This window comes from Aegilops tauschii, chromosome 5, assembly GCF_002575655.3.
Source record: "Aegilops tauschii subsp. strangulata cultivar AL8/78 chromosome 5, Aet v6.0, whole genome shotgun sequence".
Taxonomy (NCBI): Eukaryota; Viridiplantae; Streptophyta; class Magnoliopsida; order Poales; family Poaceae; genus Aegilops; species Aegilops tauschii.
In genome coordinates, this window is record NC_053039.3 from 430,547,888 (window position 1) to 430,569,185 (window position 21,298).

Below are 21,298 nucleotides of genomic sequence, written 5' to 3' on the forward strand. Positions count from 1 at the left end.
TTACTCTCTACAAAATGTAGAGTACAGGTAATGCTTATGAAGAAGATTTTGTGCTAAAATTCTTGAGTTATCCTTCCCTTGACATGGAGAAGGGCATTATAAAGCCGGTGTTAACTGTTAATGTAAGTCAGTCCTTCTAAAGCCTTTATCCTCAATTGCTGTTTAATTTGCTCATACTCCCTATCGGTTACTGCTGTTTAGTTTGCTGTTTCTACCAAAATGCATGTTCGCAAGAACCGTAAGTTCTAAGTTTTACTTGTAAAACCAAATTCCTTATTCATACCATGCAGATTACTCAATACTCCCTATATGTATGCTTGTTTTTGTGGATCTATAATCCAGTGTGTGGTGAAGCAGCACACGTTTGCACCTTGTCATCTCCTATTTTATCTTACTGATGTGGCTGATGATATGAACAACATGCCATGCACATTAACCAAAATAGATACAATGATTTTCTTTGCCCTTCATCTATGCTTGTTATGTTGACATGGTAATCCAGTAGTGTGGTGAATCTCCCCACATTATGAACAATGCCAGATTATGCTATTGATATTTTGAACTTACTCTTTATTTTCTAATTTGAAATTGGATGGAATTGACAGCACAGTTATCATCTTTGTTTATACACGTGCAAAACCTGTCATCTCTCTGCTTTGTTTCAGGGTGATATGCCTGATGGCATGCACAAGTCTGCTAAAGGTTGTGCGACAAACCCAACATATATTGCAGCAAAGAAGGCAAAACATCTTGAAGATAGCGAGACAACCCCAAAGTCTTGTCTTGATGCAGTGTTCAAGTTACTTGAGACTAGCACTCAGACAAGCTCACAGAATTCGTTGTCTAAATCAGTTCGACTTCTTCAGTCCCAAGTTCTAGCAAAAAGGCATTCTGCAACTCAACTTCGACTTGAAGTCCTATCTCTAAGAAAGATTGCGGAGAACACCAATGAGAACCTCATCGCTAAACAGCTACACTTGGAAGCTATGACCGACATGCTAGGCCGGTCTCACAGCCTTGCTCAGCAGCTTGCGCAGCAGTTCCCGCGCAAGGCTAACCTTTCTTGAACTGTCTTGGAAGTGGTCTTGGTTCAGTATTATTTTGTTACGCTGCAATGGTGCCCAGTTTTTGTAATCTGCTTCTTCGTTGCACTTTATGATCACTGGTGGCGAACTTCGATGCCAAGTGGATGTAATATACCATAAATCCTTTATTGTATGGTGTAGGTTTATTCTTAGTTACTATGCCATAATTTCTTTATTATATAGAGTAGGTTTGTTCTTAATTCCTACTAGTTACTGCCATCATTCGCTATCTGAAAAAAAATCAGATGTAGTCGACCGGGCCGAAACATTCGCCTCTAACGGGCCTGGTGTTTAGCGGGCCACAATTGGGCCGGCCTGCATCATTCTTGGGCCCGAATGATTGGGGCCTTCACACTTTGTGTGAGGCCCACAACTTACACCGGCCTATATTTTAGTTGGGCCTTTTGTGGACCCAGCGCTTAGTTTGGCCTAGGTAGCGTTGGGCCATTAACAGGCTGAATATTGTACTGGCCTGTTACGGCCTAGATGAAACCATGGGCCTTTAGTTGGCCGAAATGCATATTGGGCCTCAATTTTCACTAGTCGTCGATGGGCCTTCAGCAGGCTGAAATGTAAACCGGGCCTTTTGGGCCCAGTTATATCACGGGTAGTTACCAGGCCGAAACATATCTCGGGCCTTAGTTGGCCCACTGATATCATGGGCCTGTAAGAGGTCGAAAGCTTAGTACAGACATCAACGGGCCGAATTATGCGACAGGCCTTTAACAGGCCCAAAGTCACGTTGGGCTTAATTGTTGCCACCTTTATCACGGGCCGTTAGTGGGCCCGATGTCCCGTCAGACCATATATGGCCCATGGGCAGCACGGGCCATTCCCAGGCCGAAAGTCACACCGGGCTGAAATGGGCCCATGTCTACCTCAGGCCTCTAACAGGCCGAAAGTCACTAGGCTATAATTGGGCCCAAATATTCGGCGAACAACTAACGGGCCAGATCTGGCTTCGGGCTGTAAATGGGCCCAAATATTCGGCGCACAATTAACGGGCCAGATCTGGCTTCGGGCCGTAAATGGGCCTTTATTAAGCAGGTCGTTATTGGGCTGGCCCACTAGTACCTGAGTAAGTACTACGGGCCTTTGACTGGGCCGGCCTTTTTAACCTATATGGGCCTCTGTTGGGCCGTGCCACGTGTTGACGTATCATAGGCGCTTTGGGTCCAATGAGTGGATGACATCTGTCCCAACGGTGAGCCGACACGTGTTTCCTCCAGCCAATGATGATTTTACACGTGGAAAATCCCCATTGGTCGGGGCTGTTAACGGGTTATCGGATCCAAAACCGGACCCGATAGCTTAACGGCGTTCCGTTACGGTGGATGCCACGTGTCGGTCACCTTTGACGAAAGCACTTCTGTGACGCGCGATTTATCATCATGGAAGTGGACACTTCCCTGATGATAATTTTGGTAATGTCATGGAACACTTCTACGACAGCACAGGTATGACTATCTTAATTCTGTCATAAATTTGTCGTGGATGTACATGCATGACAGAAAACGTGACCTACTGTGACAAAGACGTATCATCACGGAAGTGTATTTTTTTGTAGTGTGGAGTCGGGCAGTTGTACATCTACATAAATGTAGTTATACTGCAATGGAAAACCTGAGTATCAAATAAGTAATGTTACGGCAGATGTCTGAATTAAGTTGAGGAAGCTTATTCAGTCTAGTAATACTGCCATTTGTCAAGTAATTATCAAATATATATTGTGCAATCTTTTGAATCCATAGTCGATTATGTCAATCCAATTTGTCTGGGGGCTTCTCAAAGGGACAGGTGTAAACAACACTGCTGCTTTTTTTATGGCTTCTTGATATATTCTAATCTTCTGAAGATGACGAGATCCTTATGTCCATGTTGAGATGCATTTGCGGCCAGCTGGTTCATAAGGTCCAGAGGATTAAACTAGAGCTCTATTTACCGTACTTACCTACCACTGCTCGTGTAATCGACGTCTAAGCAAGAAATCTACGGAATTGTCAGCCTGAAACAACAATAATAGTAGAAAATTGCTTTCAAACTAGATTAATTTCCCATTTCTCTGAAGACCGACGAAATTAGAAAGGAAAAGAACACATATTTTTAAGGACAAAGGGACAGATGTACTGCAATAGTGCTGCTTATTTTCTCCCTCTGCCTGCCAAAACACCTAATTCTGCTTTCCCAACAAAGTGGTAGGCCAACTACCAAAGATCCAAATCTGAATGGGAAACTGGGAACACCTAACTAGTAAAACAATAGGCCATGTCACTGAAGGCAATATACTAAGGCACAGCAGGAGAAGGAGAGATTTCAGTACCTGATTTGGTTTGCTTGGAGCAGAAGAGGTCCAGCTCATCGCCGTAATGGGTGATGGGTCAACAACCTGAACTCCAAGCATGTTAGCTGACATTGCAAGGCAAGTAGCTAGACAACAACCTTGTGACAGATCTGCACATCAGGACTGCGAAAAACAGAGTTTGCTTAACCTGGAGCTAAATGCATTTATGGTAATTTGGTGTAATTGGTGATCAATTAATCACATCTGTTGAGTAGGCTTATCAGAGTGCGAACAGCCTAACACTGGACCAACTTATGTTGGTGCCAAATTGCCAAATTCATATATGAGTTCCACATGTATAAAACTGAATCTAAAAATTGAAAAGGGTCAAAAGTAGGACATATAAGAACACAAAGGTAAATAATCTGACAATAGTACTCGGTTACTTTATTATCTATGTTAACAGCTTCCAATTACTGTATGTCATAGTCTCATGGATCGATGTTAAGATTTACTGGGTATGAAACCAAATGCATCATGTGATTATTTTTGGACATGTAAGAAAGAGTAATCTTCTCTTTGAAGTATACCAAAATTGTACAGATATACATACCAGTCACTAAGTTAGAAGATTAAGAAAAAAGAACAAGACCTATGCTCAAAAAGATGAAAAACAGAGCACCTATTCTAAAAACCAGAGCACCTATATCTCTCATGCTGCCAAAGAGGAGTTCCTTCTAACTTATATCAATAGAGAACCTCAAGTAAAATCCTTCTACCTTGAGATGTATATATGTATATTATATCTCCACTTTGTTCTATCTATAAAGAATCTGAACTAAAATCCTTTATGTGGATATGTACTACAAATATATAGAAAAAGGTATATTCATCCTTTGAGTGGCTCAAGCTGCACTTCCATCGATCCAGGCGAACCAGAGTCCATTATACTGTCGAACCTATCGGACTGCAGAAGATCAACTGAATCGTCTTCCTCGGTGTTGCCGAGCACAAATTTGTGCGTAAGGTCATTAGCGCCATCTCTTCTTCGCTTAACATTCATGTACTCAAGGTATGCTACCACCAACACACACAACTCACAACCCATACAACCAATCCACATGTAAGTCCCTTGATCGTCTTGCTGCCGTACCTATGCCCAAGGTGCTGCAACCCGATGCAGAGTGCCATGACAGCGGCTACCAGAGCAGTCCTCCCGGTGTAGGTATGCAGATATTCCCAGATGATCCTGTTTCTTGATAGAATTTCTTCATTCTCCGCTCGTTGTGGCCGAAGATAAGCATCTGGTTGGGTGGTCGTACAGCAGATATTTGTTTCCAATGCTTTGTAGCCAGCGATCTCAATGCACGAGTTAGCTAATGGAATGAAAATTCTCACTTCAGAAGAACAAAAATTGGATGTCAAATCAGACGTGTTGTAGTGGATGTCGAAAATAGGTCATAGGAAGCTTATTTAATTTCGATATGAGATGTAGCTTCTACAACGTAATTGACTTGTTCCTGGCCACCATATTAGCTTTGACTATTAGGGCTAAGCATCAATGTTGTACTCAATACTTCAGGGAAGCTAGGAGCGTATCTTGCATAGGTGGTTTTAATATCTCGCTCCCTGGCAACCCATAAGTGTCGATATACTTAGATCTGAATTTAGCTTCTGTAATGGACTTAGTGGTGGTCTGCTCACCAAGTTGCTTTTGTCTATCAGTGCTAACTGTAGAAATTAATGTTGTACTCAATGTTTCAATTGCTGGGTGGTTGTGATTTGTGAACAAAACACAATTAAGGAGGGTTGTCTTGAAAACAAACCGATTAGATTTTCTGTTGAGCATTGCAATGTTCATTTATCGACATATATTGCTTTGAATCCACTGTCGAGTACTTATGAAATATTGTGAGGTGTTTTGAATCTGTTGTCGGGTATTTTGATCTGATTTGGCAGTAGGCTTATAAAGGTAAAGATGTAAAACAACACTGCTGCTTATTTACATGTTAATGGCTTCTTCGTACAATCTTAGCATGGGATGATGAGCAGATCCTTATGTCCATGTTCTGATGCATCTAGACTAGCTGATTCATGTGTATCATGTTCCTTCTATACAATTGAACCACCAATATAATTTTTTCTGAGGTGAAAAAATATAAAACAGATAGCTACTATTCAGCACAAAAAAACATTTAGGGGTCACCGACATAATTTGCAGTGGCAAGTGATAAATCCAGGCGAGGCAGTGGCTTCGACCGACATACATATCCTAACGAAAGCCCGTAGGGGACCCAGTCCTTGTCGTGACTCGACATCACGACCGAGGGTGTGTCTTGTTCGTCTGCAGCTAGGACCTTGATGGAGTCACAAATTTGTAGGCCAATCGTGCATCCGAGCTGGGTCCAAGATTGATGGAATCCACATTACTCTTTGTTTGATAGAATCCACATTCACGCTTACGTGTAGGCTAGACATACTTAGTTTGTTGACGGGTGATTGATGCAAAAGGCACTAAGAAAATGAGACCGATGCAATGATGCATGACAGATTGACAGGCGCAGAGCAAGCATGCATGCATGACAGGTGCCCAAATGTACAACATTATGTTAACTCAGGTAAAGTGCATGCATATACATACCTTATCAATGCGAATATCTACCTAGGCAGGCTAGCTGTATGTATGGCTTGTTGTTGTACTGCTGCTATATACTACTCCATCTGTTTCTAAATATAAGTATTTTTAGACATTTCAAATGGACTACAACATACGGATGTATGTAGACATATTTTAGAGTGTAGATTCACTCATTTTGCTCCGTATGTAGTCATTTGTTGGAATCTCTAGAAAGACTTATATTTGGGAAGGGAGGGAGAATAAGGTATCACAAGAGAGAGCCAATCTAATCGGCCAGCCAGGCCTTGAACATGGATCTATCACAAACAAGCTCGTGGGTCACCAAAAAGTGTCCAAATTAACAAGTGTGGGAGATTGGAGCAAACCAAACCTCAATGACATCTACAGGTGGTGGGCTGTAGTAGTTGTACAGGTACCAAAATGTAGTTATATAGGTGGTGGAGCTCTTGAATAAGAAATGTTGTGGTGGATGTCTGAACTAAGTTGAGAAAGCTTAATCAGCAAGTGCAGGATGTGGTTTGAAGATCTCCGCGCGAAACCAAGAGGGTTGTTCTGAAAACAAACCGATTACATCTTCTGTTGAGCCGTGCAATATTTGTTATCATTGGGCAATATTTTGAACCCACTATCATTTGTCAAGTATTTATTAAATATATATTGTGCAATCCTTGAATCCATAGTCGATTATGTTGATCTGATTTGGCTGGAGTATTCTCAAAGGAATAGACAACATTGTTGCTAATCACAAAAGGAAAACATTGCTGCTTTTTTTAATGACTTCTTGATACACTCACAACTTCTGAAGATGACGAGCTCCATAGCTGCATCTATTTGTAGCTGATTCATAAGGCCCATGAGGATTAAACTAGAGCTCCATTTACAAAATTTACGATGGTGCAATCGATGTCTAAGCGGGCAATCTACAGAATTGTCGGCCTCAGCAACAAGAATAAGAGAAAATTGCTTCTAAACTATATTAACTTCCCATTTCCCTGAATCCCTACTAACTAATAGAGAAAAGAAGACTCGGATTCTAAGGACAAAGGGACAGATGTAATGCTGCTTATTTTTGTCCCTCTGCCTGGCTACACACCTACTACTGCTTTCCCTACAAGGTGGTAAGCCACCTACCAAAGATCCAGATCTGAATTGGAAATTAGGAATACCTAACTACTAGTAAAACAATAGGCCTAACATGCAGTCTGAAGTCCATGTCACTGAACACAATATAGTAAGGGCACAGCAGCAAAAGGACAGATTTCGGTACCTGATTTGGTTTGCTTGGAGCAGAGGATGTCCAGCTCATTGTCGTAATGGACAATCCCCTCAAGGGTCAACAAACTGAACTCCAAGCATGTTAGCTGCCATTCAAGGCAAGTAGACAAGTATCTTGTGACAGATCTGAAGGAAATATGCCCTAGAGGCAATAATAAAGTTGTTATTTATATTTCCTTATATCATGATAACTGCTTATTATTCATGCTAGAATTGTATTAACCGGAAACTTGATACATGTGTGAATACATAGACAAAACATAGTGTCCCTAGTATGCCTCTACTAGACTAGCTCATTAATCAAAGATGGTTAAGTTTCCTAACCATAGACATGTGTTGTCATTTGATGAACGGGATCACATCACTAGGAGAATGATGTGATGGACAAGACCCATCTGTTAGCTTAGCATAATGATCGTTAAGTTTTATTGCTATTTCTTTCTTCATGACTTATACATGTTCCTCTGACTATGAGATTATGCAACTCCCGAATACCGGAGGAACACCTTGTGTGCTATCAAACGTCACAACGTAACTGGGTGATTATAAAGATGCTCTACAAGTGTCTCCGAAGGTGTTTGTTGGGTTGGCATAGATCGAGATTAGGATTTGTCACTCCGAGTATCGGAGAGGTATCTCTGGGCCCTCTCAGTAATGCACATCATGATAAGCCTTGCAAGCAATGTGACTAATGAGTTAGTTACGGGATGATGCATTACGGAACGAGTAAAGAGACTTGTCGGTGACGAGATTGAACTAGGTATGAGGATACCGACGATCGAATCTCGGGCAAGTAACATACCGATGACAAAGGGAATAACGTATGTTGTCATTGTGGTTTGATCGATAAAGTTCTTCGTAGAATATGTAGGAACCAATATGAGCATCCAGGTTCCGCTATTGGTTATTGACCGGAGATGTGTCTCGGTCATGTCTACATAGTTCTCGAATCCGTATGGTCCGCACGCTTAACGTTCGATGACGATTTGTAGTATGAGTTATATGTTTTGGTGACCGAAGATTGTTCGGAGTCCCGGATGAGATCACGAACATGACGAGGAGTATCGAAATGGTCAAGAGGTAAAGATTGATATATTGGACGATAGTATTTGGACACCGGAATGGTTTCGGGACGTTTTGGATATTTATCGGAGTACCAAGGAGTTACCGGAACCCCCCGGGGAAGTAATGGGCCAACATGGGCCATAGGGGATTGAGAGGGGAGCCCACAATGGTTAGAGCCCCCCCCCCATGGGCTATCCGAATTGGACAAGGGGAAGGGGCGCGGCCCCCCTTTCCTTCCCCCCTCTCCCTCTCCTTCCCTCTTTCCCCCTCCATGAGAAGGAAAAAAAGGAGGGGCCGAATCCTACTAGGACTGGAGTCCTAGTAGGACTCCCCCCTCTTGGCGCGCCCCTTGGTGGCCGGCCTCCTCCTCTCCCTCCTTTAGAGATACACCAATTGTTCCAAGCCGTGTGTGGCGTCTCTCTCCATAGTTTACTCCTCCAGTCATATTCACGTAGTGCTTAGGCGAAGCCCTGCACGGATCACATCACCGTCACCACGCCGTCGTGCTGAAAAACTCTCCCTCGACCCTCTGCTGGATCAAGAGTTTGAGGTACGTCATCGAGCTGAACGTGTGCTGAACTCGGAGGTGCCGTACGTTCGGTACTTGATCGGTTGGATCGCGAAGACGTTCGACTACATCAACCGCGTTAACCTAACGCTTCCGCTTTCGTTCTACGAGGGTACGTGGACACACTCTCCCCCTCTTGTTGATATGCATCTCCTAGATAGATCTTGCGTGAGCGTTGGAATTTTTTTGAAATTGCATGCTACGTTCCCCAACAATGGCATATGAGGCAGGTGTATGCGTAGATGATATGCACGAGTAGAACACAAAGAGTTGTGGGCGATAATAGTCATACTGCTTACCACCAACGTCTTATTTTCATTCGACGGTATTGTTGGATGAAGCGGCCGGGACCAACCTTACATGACCACGTTCATGAGACCGGTTCCACCGACAGACATGCAACTTGTTTTGCATAAAGGTGGCTGGAGGGTGTCTGTTTCTCCAACTTTAGTTGAATCAAATTTGACTACGGCCGGTCCTTGTTGAAGGTTAAAACAGCACACTTGACGAAAAATCGTTGTGGTTTTGATGCGTAGGTAAGAATGGTTCTTGCTAGAAGCTCGTAGCAGCCACGTAAAACTTGCAACAACAAAGTAGAGGATGTTTAACTTGTTTTTGCAGGGCATGTTGTGATGTGATATGGTCAAGACATGATGTGATATAAGTTATTGTATGAGATGATCATGTTTTGTAAAAGTTATCGGCAACTAGCAGGAGCCTTATGGTTGTCGCTTTATTATATGAAATGAAATCGCCATGTAATTGCTTTACTTTATCACTATGCGGTAGCGATGGTTGTAGAAGAAATAGTTGGCGAGACGACAACGACGCTACGATGGAGATCAAGGTGTAAAGCCGGTGACGATGGAGATCATGACGGTGCTTTGGAGATGGAGATCAAAGGCACAAGATGATGATGGCCATATCATGTCACATATTTTGATTGCATGTGATGTTTATCTTTTATGCATCTTATTTTGCTTAGTACGGCGGAAGCATTATAAGATGATCCCTCACTAAATTTCAAGCTATAAGTGTTCTCCCTGAGTATGCACCGTTGCTACAGTTCGTCGTGCCAAGACACCACGTGATGATCGGGTGTGATAAGCTCTATGTTCACATACAATGGGTGTAAGACAGTTTCGCACGTGCAGAATTCTCAGGTTTAACTTGACGAGCCTAGCATATACAGATATGGCCTCGGAACACTGAGACCGAAAGGTCGAATGTGAATCATATAGTAGATATGATCAACATAGAGATGTTCACCATTGATAACTACTCCATCTCACGTGATGATCGGACATGGTTTAGTTGATATGGATCACGTGATCATTTAGATGACTAGAGGGATGTCTATCTAAGTGGGAGTTCTTAAGTAATGTGATTAATTGAACTTTAATTTATCATGAACTTAGTCCTGATGGTTTTTGCATATCTATGTTGTTGTAGAACAATGGCCCGTGCTACCGTTCCCTTGAATTTGAATGCGTTCCTAGAGAAAGCTCAGTTGAAAGATGATGGTAGCAACTACACGAACTGGGTCCGTAACTTGAGGATTATCCACATTGCTACACAAAAGAATTACGTCCTGGAAGCACCGCTAGGTGCAAGGCCTGCTGCATGAGTAACTCCGGACGTTATGAATGTCTGGCAAGCTAAATCTCATGACTACTCGATAGTTCAATGTGCCATGCTTTACGACTTAGAATCGGACTTCAAAGACGTTTTGAACGTCATGGAGCATATGAGATGTTCCAAGAGTTGAAGTTAATATTTCATGCAAATGCCCGAGTTGAGAGATATGAAGTCTCCAACAAGTTCTATAGCTGCAAGATGGAGGAGAATAGTTCTGTCAGTGAACACATACTCACAATGTCTGGGTACCATAACCACTTGACTCAACTGGGAGTTATTCTTCCGGATGATAGTGTCATTGACAGAGTTCTTCAATCACTACCACCAAGCTATAAAGGCTTCATGATGAACTATAATATGCAAGGGATGGAAAAGACAATCCCCGAGCTCTTCGCGATGCTTAAGGCTGCGGTGGTAGAAATCAAGAAGGAGCATCAAGTGTTGATGGTTAACAAGACCACTAGTTTCAAGAAAAAGGGCAAAGGAAAGAAGGGGAACTTCAAGAAGAATATCAAGCAAGTTGCTACTCCCGGAAAGAAGCCCAAGTATGGACCTAAGCCTGAAACTGAGTGCTTCTACTGCAAGGAAGTGGACACTGGAAGCGGAACTGCCCCAAGTATTCGGCAGATAAGAAGGATGGCAAAGTGAAAGGTATATTTGATATATATGTTATTGATGTGTACCTTACTAATGCTCGTAGTAGCGCATGGGTATTTGATACTGGTTCTGTTGCTCATATTTGCAACTCGAAACAGGGGCTACGGATTAAACAAAGATTGGCTAAGGACGAGGTGATGATGCGCGTCGGAAATGGTTCCAAGGTCGATGTGATCGCCGTCGGCACGCTACCTCTACATCTACCTTCGGGATTAGTTTTAGACCTGAATAACTGTTATTTGGTGCCAGCGTTGAGCATGAACACTATATCTGGATCTTGTTTGATGCGAGACGGTTACTCATTTAAATCAGAGAATAATGGTTGTTCTATTTATATGAGTAATATCTTTTATGGTCATGCACACTTGATCAGTGGTCTATTTTTGTTGAATCTCGATCGTAGTGATACACATATTTCATAATATTGAAGCCAAAAGATGCAAAGTTAATAATGATAGTGCAACTTACTTGTGGCACTGCCGTTTAGGTCATATTGGTGTAAAACGCATGAAGAAACTCCATGCTGATGGGCTTTTGGAATCACTTGATGCTTGCGAACCATGCCTCATGGGCAAGATGACTAAGACTCCGTTCTCCGGAACAATGGAGCGAGCCACTGACTTATTGGAAATAATACATACTGATGTATGCGGTCCGATGAGTGTTGAGGCTCGCGGCGGGTATCGTTATTTTCTGACCTTCATAGATGATTTGAGCAGATATGGGTATATCTACTTAATGAAACATAAGTCTGAAACATTTGAAAAGTTCAAAGAATTTCCGAGTGAAGTGGAAAATCATCGTAACAAGAAAATAAAGTTTCTATGATCTGATCGCGGAGGCAAATATTTGAGTTACGAGTTTGGTCTTCATTTGAAACAATGTGGAATAGTTTCGCAACTCATGCCACCTGGAACACCACAGCGTAATGGTGTGTCCGAACGTCGTAATCGTACTTTATTAGATATGGTGCGATCTATGATGTCTCTTACCGATTTACCACTATCCTTTTGGGGTTATGCTTTTAGAGACGGCTGCATTCACGTTAAATAGGGCACCATCTAAATCTGTTGAGAGGACACCACATGAACTGTGGTTTCACAAGAAACCTAAGCTGTCGTTTCTTAAAGTTTGGGGCTGTGATGGTTATGTGAAAAAGCTTCAACCTGATAAGCTCGAACCCAAATTGGAGAAGTGTGTCTTCATAGGATACCCAAAAGAAACTGTTGGGTACACCTTCTATCACAGATGCGAAGGCAAGACATTTGTTGCTAAGAATGGATCCTTTCTAGAGAAGGAGTTTCTCTCGAAAGAAGTGAGTGGGAGGAAAGTAGAACTTGATGAGGTAGTTGTACCTTCTCTCGAATTGGAAAGTGGTTCATCACAGAAATCAGTTCTAGTGATGCCTACACCAATTAGTGAGGAAGTTAATGATGATGATCATGAAACTTCAAATCAAGTTACTATCGAACCTCGTAGGTCAACCAGAGTACGTTCCGCACCGGAGTGGTACGGTAATCCTGTTCTGAAAGTCATGTTACTAGACCATGACGAACCTATGAACTATGAGGAAGCGATGATGAGCCCAGATTCCGCAAAATGGCTTGAGGCCATGAAATCTGAGATGGGATCCATGTATGAGAACAAAGTGTGGACTTTGGTTGATTTCCCTGATGATCGGAAAGCCATAGAAAATAAATGGATCTTCAAGAAGAAGATTGACGCTGACAGTAATGTTACTGTCTACAAAGCTCGACTTGTTGCGAAAGGTTTTCGACAAGTTCAAGGAGTTGACTACGATGATACCTTCTCACCCGTAACGATGCTTAAGTCTGTCCGAATCATGTTAGGAATTGCCCCATTTTATGATTATGAAATTTGGCAAATGGATGTCAAAACTGCATTCCTTAATGGATTTCTTAAAGAAGAGTTGTATATGATGCAACCAGAAGGTTTTGTCGATCCTAAAGGTGCTAACAGAGTGTGCAAGCTCCAGCGATCCATTTATGGACTGGTGCAAGCTTCTCGGAGTTGGAATATATGCTTTGATAGTGTGATCAAAGCATATGGTTTTATACATAATTTTGGAGAAGCATGTATTTACAAGAAAGTGAGTGGGAGCTCTGTAGCATTTCTAATATTATATGTGGATGACATATTGTTGATTGGAAATGATATAGAATTTCTGGATAGCATAAAAAGATACTTGAATAAGAATTTTTCAATGAAAGACCTCGGTGAAGCTGCTTATATATTGGGCATCAAGATCTATAGAGATAGATCAAGACGCTTAATTGGACTTTCACAAATCACATACCTTGATAAAGTTTTGAAGAAGTTCAAAATGGATCAGTCAAAGAAAGGGTTCTTGCCTGTGTTACAAGGTGTGAAGTTGAGTCAGACTCAATGCCCGACCACTACAGAAGATAGAGAGAAAATGAAAATCATTTCCTATGCCTCAGCCATAGGTTCTATCATGTATGCAATGCTGTGTACCAGACCTGATGTGTGCCTAGCTATAAGTTTAGCAGGGAGGTGCCAAAGTAATCCAGGAGCGGATCACTCGATAGTGGTCAAGAACATCCTGAAATACCTGAAAAGGACTAAGGATATGTTTCACGTTTATGGAGGTGACAAAGAGCTCGTCGTAAATGGTTACGTCGATGCCAGCTTTGACACTGATCCGGATGACTCTAAGTCACAAACCGGATACGTATTTATATTGAATGGTGGAGCTGTCAGTTGGTGCAGTTCCAAGCAGAGCGTTGTGACGGGATCTACGTGTGAAAAGGAGTACATAGCTGCTTCGGAAGCAGCAAATGAAGGAGTCTAGATGAAGGAGTTCATATCCGATCTAGGTGTAATACCTAGTGCATCAGGTCCAATGAAAATCTTTTGTGACAATACTGGAGCAATTGCCTTAGTGAAGGAATCCAGATTTCACAACAGAACCAAACACATCAAGAGACGCTTCAACTCCATCCGCGATCAAGTCAAGGAGGGAGATATAGAGATTTGCAAAATGCATACGGATCTGAATGTTGCAGGCCCGTTGACTAAGCCTCTTCCACGAGCAAAACATGATCAGCACCAAGACTCCATGGGTGTTAGAATCATTACACTGTGATCTAGATTATTGACTTTAGTGCAAGTGGGAGACCGAAGGAAATATGCCCTAGAGGCAATAATAAAGTTGTTATTTATATTTCCTTATATCATGATAAATGTTTATTATTCATGCTAGAATTGTATTAACCGGAAACTTGATACATGTGTGAATACATAGACAAAACATGGTGTCCCCAGTATGCCTCTATTAGACTAGCTCGTTAATCAAAGATGGTTAAGTTTCCTAACCATAGACATGTGTTGTCATTTGATGAACGGGATCACATCATTAGGAGAATGATGTGATGGACAAGACCCATCCGTTAGCTTAGCATAATGATCATTAAGTTTTATTGCTATTGCTTTCTTCATGACTTATACATGTTCCTCTGACTATGAGATTATGCAACTCCCGAATACCGGAGGAACACCTTGTGTGCTATCAAACGTCACAATGTAACTGGGTGATTATAAAGATGCTCTACAAGTGTCTCCGAAGGTGTTTGTTGGGTTGGCATAGATCGAGATTAGGATTTGTCACTCCGAGTATCGGAGAGGTATCTCTGGGCCCTCTCGGTAATGCACATCGTGATAAGCCTTGCCAGCAATGTGACTAATGAGTTAGTTACGGATGATGCATTACGGAACGAGTAAAGAGACTTGCTCGTAACGAGATTGAACTAGGTATGAGGATACCGACGATCGAATCTCGGGCAAGTAACATACCGATGACAAAGGGAATAACGTATGTTGTCATTGCGGTTTGACCGATAAAGATCTTCGTAGAATATGTAGGAACCAATATGAGCATCCAGGTTCCGCTATTGGTTATTGACCGGAGATGTGCATCGGTCATGTCTACATAGTTCTCGAACCCGTAGGGTCCGCACGCTTAACGTTTGATGACGATTTGTACTATGAGTTATATGTTTTGGTGACCGAAGTTTGTTCGGAGTCCCGGATGAGATCACGAACATGACGAGGAGTCTCGAAATGGTCGAGAGGTAAAGATTTATATATTGGACGATAGTATTTGGACACCGGAATGGTTTCGGGACGTTTCGGATATTTATCGGAGTACCGAGGGGTTACCGGAACCCCCCGGGGAAGTAACGGGCCAACATGGGCCATAGGGGAGAGAGAGGGTGTCACATCCCTAGTTCTGGTATGACCTAGGCTAGCTTTCATGTGAGCATCATGTTTAAAATTCAAATGAACTTGAAATGCGGGATGTTCAAACCCTAGCATCAATGAAATTCAAATTATTTTTCAGTGAACCTATTTGAATTTCATTGATTGTAGGGTTTGAACATCCCCCATTTCAAGTTCATTTGAATTTTAAACATGATGCTCACATGAAAGCTAGCCTAGGTCATACCAGAACTAGGGATGTGATAGAGGGGGGCCCACAAGGGGTAGCGCACGCCCCCCCCCCCCATAGGCTGTCCGAATTGGACAAGGGGAAGGGGGCGCCCCCCCTTCCTTTCCCCCTCTCCCTCTCCTTCCCTCTTTCCCCCTCCAAGAGAAGGAAAAAAAGGGGGGCGAATCCTACTAGGACTGGAGTCCTAGTAGGACCCCCCCCCCCCGCTTGGCGCGCCCCCTGGTGGCCGGCTTCCTCCTCTCCCTCCTTTATATATGTGGGCAGGGCACCCCTTGGAGATACACCATTCCAAGCCGTGTGTGGCGTCTCTCTCCACAGTTTACTCCTCCGGTCATATTCACATAGTGCTTAGGCGAAGCCCCGCGCGGATCATATCACCATCACCGTCACCACGCCGTCGTGCTGACGAAACTCTCTCTCGACCCCCTACTGGATCAAGAGTTCGAAGGACATCATCGAGCTGAACGTGTGCTGAACTCGGAGGTGCCACACGTTCGGTACTTGATCGGTTGGATTGCGAAGACGTTCGACTACATTAACCGTGCTAACCTAACGCTTCCGCTTTCGGTCTACGAGGGTACGTGGACACACTCTCCCCCTCTCGTTGCTATGCATCTCCTAGATAGATCTTGCGTGAGCGTAAGATTTTTTTTTGAAATTGCATGCTGCGTTCCCCAACAAGATCTGCACGTCAGGACCACGAATAACAGAGAGTTCGCTTAACCTGAAGCTAAATGAATTTATGGTAATCTGGTGTGATTGGTTATCAAATAATCACATCTGTTGAGTAGGCTAATCAGGGGGCGATCAGCCTAAGACTGGACCAGCTTCTATTGGTGCCAAATTGCCAAATCCTATGAGTTCGACTTGTATAAAACTGAATCTAGAAATTGAAAAGGGTCAAAAGTAGGACATATAAGAATATAAAGGTAAATAATCTGACCCGCAAAAAAACACAAAGGTAAGTAATCTGACAATAGTACTCGGTTACTTTATTATGTATATTAACAGCTTCACTTTACTGTATGTCATGGACCGATGTTAAGATTTACTGGGTATGAAACCAAATGCATCATGTGATTATTTTTTGAACATGTAAGAAAGAGCAATCTTCTCTTTGAAGTATATACCAAAATTGTACAGATATACATATGAGTCACTAAGTTAGAAGATTAGAAAAAAGGAACGAGACCTATGCTCAAAAAGATGAAAACAGATCACCTATTCTGAAAAACAGAGCACCTATTCTAAGCCATGTGGCAGCATGATAATACCTCTCCTGCAGCCAAAGAGGAGGTCCTTCTACGTTGTATCAATAGAGAACCTCAAGTAAAATCCTTCTACCTTGAGATGTATATATGTATATTATATCTCCGCTTTGTTCTATCTATAAAGAATCTGAACTAAAATCCTTTATGTTGATATTTACTACTATAGAAAAAGGTATATTCATCCTTTGAGTGGCTCAAGCTGCACTTCCATCGATCCAGGCGAACCTGAGTCCATTTTACTGTCGAACCTATCGGACTGCAGAAGATCAACTGAATCGTCTTCCTCAGTGTTGCCGAGCACAAATTTGTGCATAAGGCCATCGGCGCCATCTCTTCTTCGCTTAACCTTCATGTACTCGAGGTAAGCCACCACCAATACAGCACTCACAACCCATACAACCAATCCACATGTAAGTCCCTTGATCGTCTTGCTGCCGTACCTGTGCCCAAGATGCTGCAACCCGGTGAAGAGTGCCGTGACAGCGGCTACCAGAGCAGTCCTCCCGGTGTAGGTATGTAGATATTCCCAGGTGATCCTGTTTCTTGATAAAATTTCTCCATTCTCCGCTTGGTGTGGTCGGAGATAAGCATTTACCGGCTGCATACAAGTGAATGTAAATGCTATCGCGCCGACTTTAGCATGTGTGGATTTGAAAGAGAAACCCCGGAGCTCGGCCACAGCAAAGAGAACCCCCATGAACATGACAGCTAGGCCTGAGTACTGAAGATATGTGTGAGCCTGGAACCAGAGATCCCCTTTCACATGCTTCAGGTACCGTGCTGCGACGATTCCTCCTGGAAGCAGCAGTCCCCATGCCACAAACATCATGAAACCATGAACGGCGAGCACCGGCCGCAGATCCTCCACCGCCTCCGCCAAGCCGCTGAGAAGAAGGATTCGGATCGGACGGTTGCTAGTGACAGAGTGCATGTTCTTCACACTCAGTCGGCCAGATGACCACTGGGAGCCCATGGCCCAGATGACCTTCAGAGGTCAACCTGGCAGTCGGGTCGGGTTTGCCCGGGTCGATGTCTACCAAACCTGGCAGTCGGGTCGGGTTTGCCCGGGTCGATGTCTACCAAACCCATGCCCGATTACTAAATGGGTCTACCCAGTCGCCCACGACCCTGCCCATGGGCGAAGGATCAGACCCACGCCCGAACCCGATGGGGTACCCATCGGGCTGCTGTATAGTGTTCTTGTACAGTGTACAACAGAGTAGTGGCAAAATTCATATAACAAATATTGGTTCACACAGCAGCAAAAATGCACAAATAGCTTCAGTTCCTAACCATCAATGTGAATATATAGTAGAACAAATAGAAAACACAGTATCAGGAAGCCAAATACAAGGTTCAGGAGCACAAATAGCATCACAAATACATGGTGCAGGTCTTCAGAAGCACAAATACAAGGTTCAGGAGCAGAAATACAAGGTTCAGGTGCACAAATAGCAGCAGAAATACAAGGTTCAGCAGCAGCACAAATGCACAAATACAAGGTTCAGGTTGAGTAGTTGTGTGCCAACAAGCTAGCAGTGTAGCAGCCCATGGATAAATGTAAATAACAGCAGGTAGTAGTGTAGCACGCCGGGTCGTCGGCCTTCTCGTCGCAACCAAGCAGCAGCAGCAACATCATACAATCATGTTTCAGGCTTCAGTTAGGATGGATTGATCATCAACCTCCTGAAACATAAGAAAATAGAAGCATTCAAAGTAAAGAACAAGATTTGCATTAAAATCTAAGATTAAAAGGCATGCTAAGTTGCTAAAAGTAGAATCTGTTACCATCATTTCTGTGTCATCCTTAAGAACAGTTTCGAAGTCCGCAAAGAGAGTAGAATTTCAATCCCCTGATGCATAGATTTAGATATTAACATCTAGCAAGGAAATAATATTGTGTATGGAAAGAAGAGTCATGATTCAACTAGATTATCACCTAACATGTCTGCACGGGACCAAGCTTGCATACACATAAGAGCTTCGGTCATGTTTGGTGCAAGTGAACATCTATGTGCACTTAGTATTCTCCCACTAGTACTGAAGACAGATTCCAACGCACGGTTGTTACAGGAATGGCTAGTATATCATGAGCCATTCTTCGCAATGTAGGATACTTGATACCTCCAAACTGCCACCAATTGATGATGTCGAGACCCTCTGGCCTATGGATAATTTCCTCTTCCAAATATAAGTCCAGTTCTATCCGCACATGAGAAGCACTCGTAACAGACTTCGAGGACATATATTGTTTAAATATATTCTCCATTTCATCTACTGCAGCACCACCTTGGGTAGAAACACTCCTACCTACCTGTGACTCCGAGGTACCCACACCACCATCAGATGCTTGATATTCTAGCAACAAATCACCCATTAACTTTCTAATTTTCTCCACTTCTGTAGTTGCATGTTCAAACCCATAGAGAGAGACAAACAAAGCTTGCAACGTATGAAGCTTATATCTTGGATCAAGGACTGTTGCCACAGACATAAGACCATGGACTTCTTTCCAATACTTCTCAAACTTCGTCTTCATTTCCTCAGACATCTTTTGCAAAGGAACATGCTCACTAGTAGACCATTTTCGTATTGCTAGACGAATAGAAGATATTTTGTCGATACTTCAGATGTAAGTTTCCTCCTTTTAGTTTGTCCAGGTTCTGTACTAGTACCTTGGGTCGCCTCAGCCTCGATGCCATCTATACCCCCTGTTTCTTGTGGAGTGGATGACTTGTCATGTTCAGTTCCATGTACAGCTGAGCTTTGCATTGCCGGCGCCGAGGAAAGTCAGAACGAATGATTTGCCGTGATGATGACCACCGGCCTCCTCATATATTTATACACGTACGTACAAAGGATAAGTACAAGGTTGTTAGGGTTACAACTGATGGCGTGATTTGCCCTTATCTACAGCTAGCCTAACAACCAGAATCCTAACTATACATCACGTTTAACATTCCCCCGCAATCTCATCCTGACACAAGGTTGAGATTGGTGCGCAGCCGCTCAAGCATGACCTTCGTGAGAGGTTTGGTAAATGCATCGGCTACCTGATCAGCAGAGGCAATGAACCGGACGTCAAGTGCACCCATGGCCACCTTTTCTCTCACAAAATGGAAATCCACCTCAATGTGTTTAGTACGAGCATGAAACACCGGATTTGCAGTGAGGTACGTGGCACCGAGGTTGTCACACCATAGAATGGGTGCTCGAGGCTGCGGAACGTGCAACTCTTTCAGCAAGGATTGTATCCAAGAGGCTTCAGCGGTTCCATTCGCAAGCGCCTTGTATTCGGCTTCGGTGGATGAACGCGAGACTGTCGGCTGTTTCCTCGCACTCCATGAAACGAGGTTTGGTCCAAAAAAGACAGCAAAACCACTGGTGGATCTTCGGTCATCGCTGCAGCCAGCCCAATCAGCGTCAGTGAATACACTGATCAAAGTTGATGGCGAGCGCCTGATGGTCAGGCCTGTCGCAACTGTCCCTTTCACAAATCGCAAGATGCGTTTAACAGCTTCCCAGTGCACATTAGTGGGCCTTGACAAGAACTGGCAGACTTTGTTCACGGCGAACGAGAGATCCGGTCGTGTCAAAGTTAAGTACTGAAGAGCTCCAACGGTGCTTCTGTACTTGAAAGCTTCATCCTCATTCAGTTTATGTCCAGCATCACGAGTGAGCTTCTCATGGGTGCACATGGGTGTTGAAATTGCTTTGCAATTCACCATATCAGTACGCTGCAGCAAATCAAGGGCGTATTTTGTCTGAGTAAGAGTCATTCCCCCGGAATTGCGAAGTACTTCAATACCGAGAAAATAATTCAGAGAACCAAGGTCTTTCACAGGGAAGGTATCCGAGAGTCGCTGAAGCAGATTATGCATGGCAGAGGCAGATGAGCTCACGATGACGATATCATCCACATAGACAAGCATGTAGATGGTGACACCTCGATCAACAAGGATGAACAGAGATGTATCGGCTGCTGACGGATGAAACCCAAGCTGCTGAAGACGCTCACTAAGACGGGCATACCATGCACGAGGGGACTGTTTGAGGCCATACAACGCCTTGTGGAGCTTGCAAACATAGTCTGGCCGTCCTGAAAGCCGGGGGGCTGCTGCATGTAAGCTTCTTCAGTGAGGACACCGGGAAGGAAAGCATTGCTGATGTCCACTTGACGGAAGTGCCAGCCACGGGAAACAGCGAGCGAGAGGACGAGGCGCACGGTGGCAGGTTTGACTACCGGAGAGAATGTTTCCGAGTAATCAAGCCCGTACTGCTGAGTGAAGCCGCGCGCGACGAGCCGTGCCTTGAACTTGTCGAGGGAGCCA

At 43.5% G+C, this 21,298-nt stretch overlaps 1 protein-coding gene and 1 non-coding gene across 2 annotated transcripts in view; both read right to left on the reverse strand.

Moving 5' to 3' along the window:
• Positions 1-17,019: 17,019 nt before the first annotated feature.
• LOC109737446 (cytochrome b561, DM13 and DOMON domain-containing protein At5g54830-like) overlaps positions 17,020-21,298 on the reverse strand; it is a 38,733-nt gene continuing 34,454 nt past the window's right edge. Inside the window, exon 2 of the mRNA XM_073498031.1 lies at positions 17,020-17,962. Within this exon, the coding sequence (XP_073354132.1) occupies positions 17,146-17,962 (817 nt within the window). The 3' untranslated portion in view covers positions 17,020-17,145. The remainder of the gene's footprint in view (positions 17,963-21,298) is intronic.
• Positions 18,356-19,750, reverse strand: LOC109737447 (uncharacterized). Its single transcript, XR_002226594.4, has 3 exons — positions 18,907-19,750; positions 18,756-18,820; positions 18,356-18,653 (listed from the first exon to the last, which is right to left on the reverse strand). It is a non-coding gene; the product is annotated as an uncharacterized protein (transcript).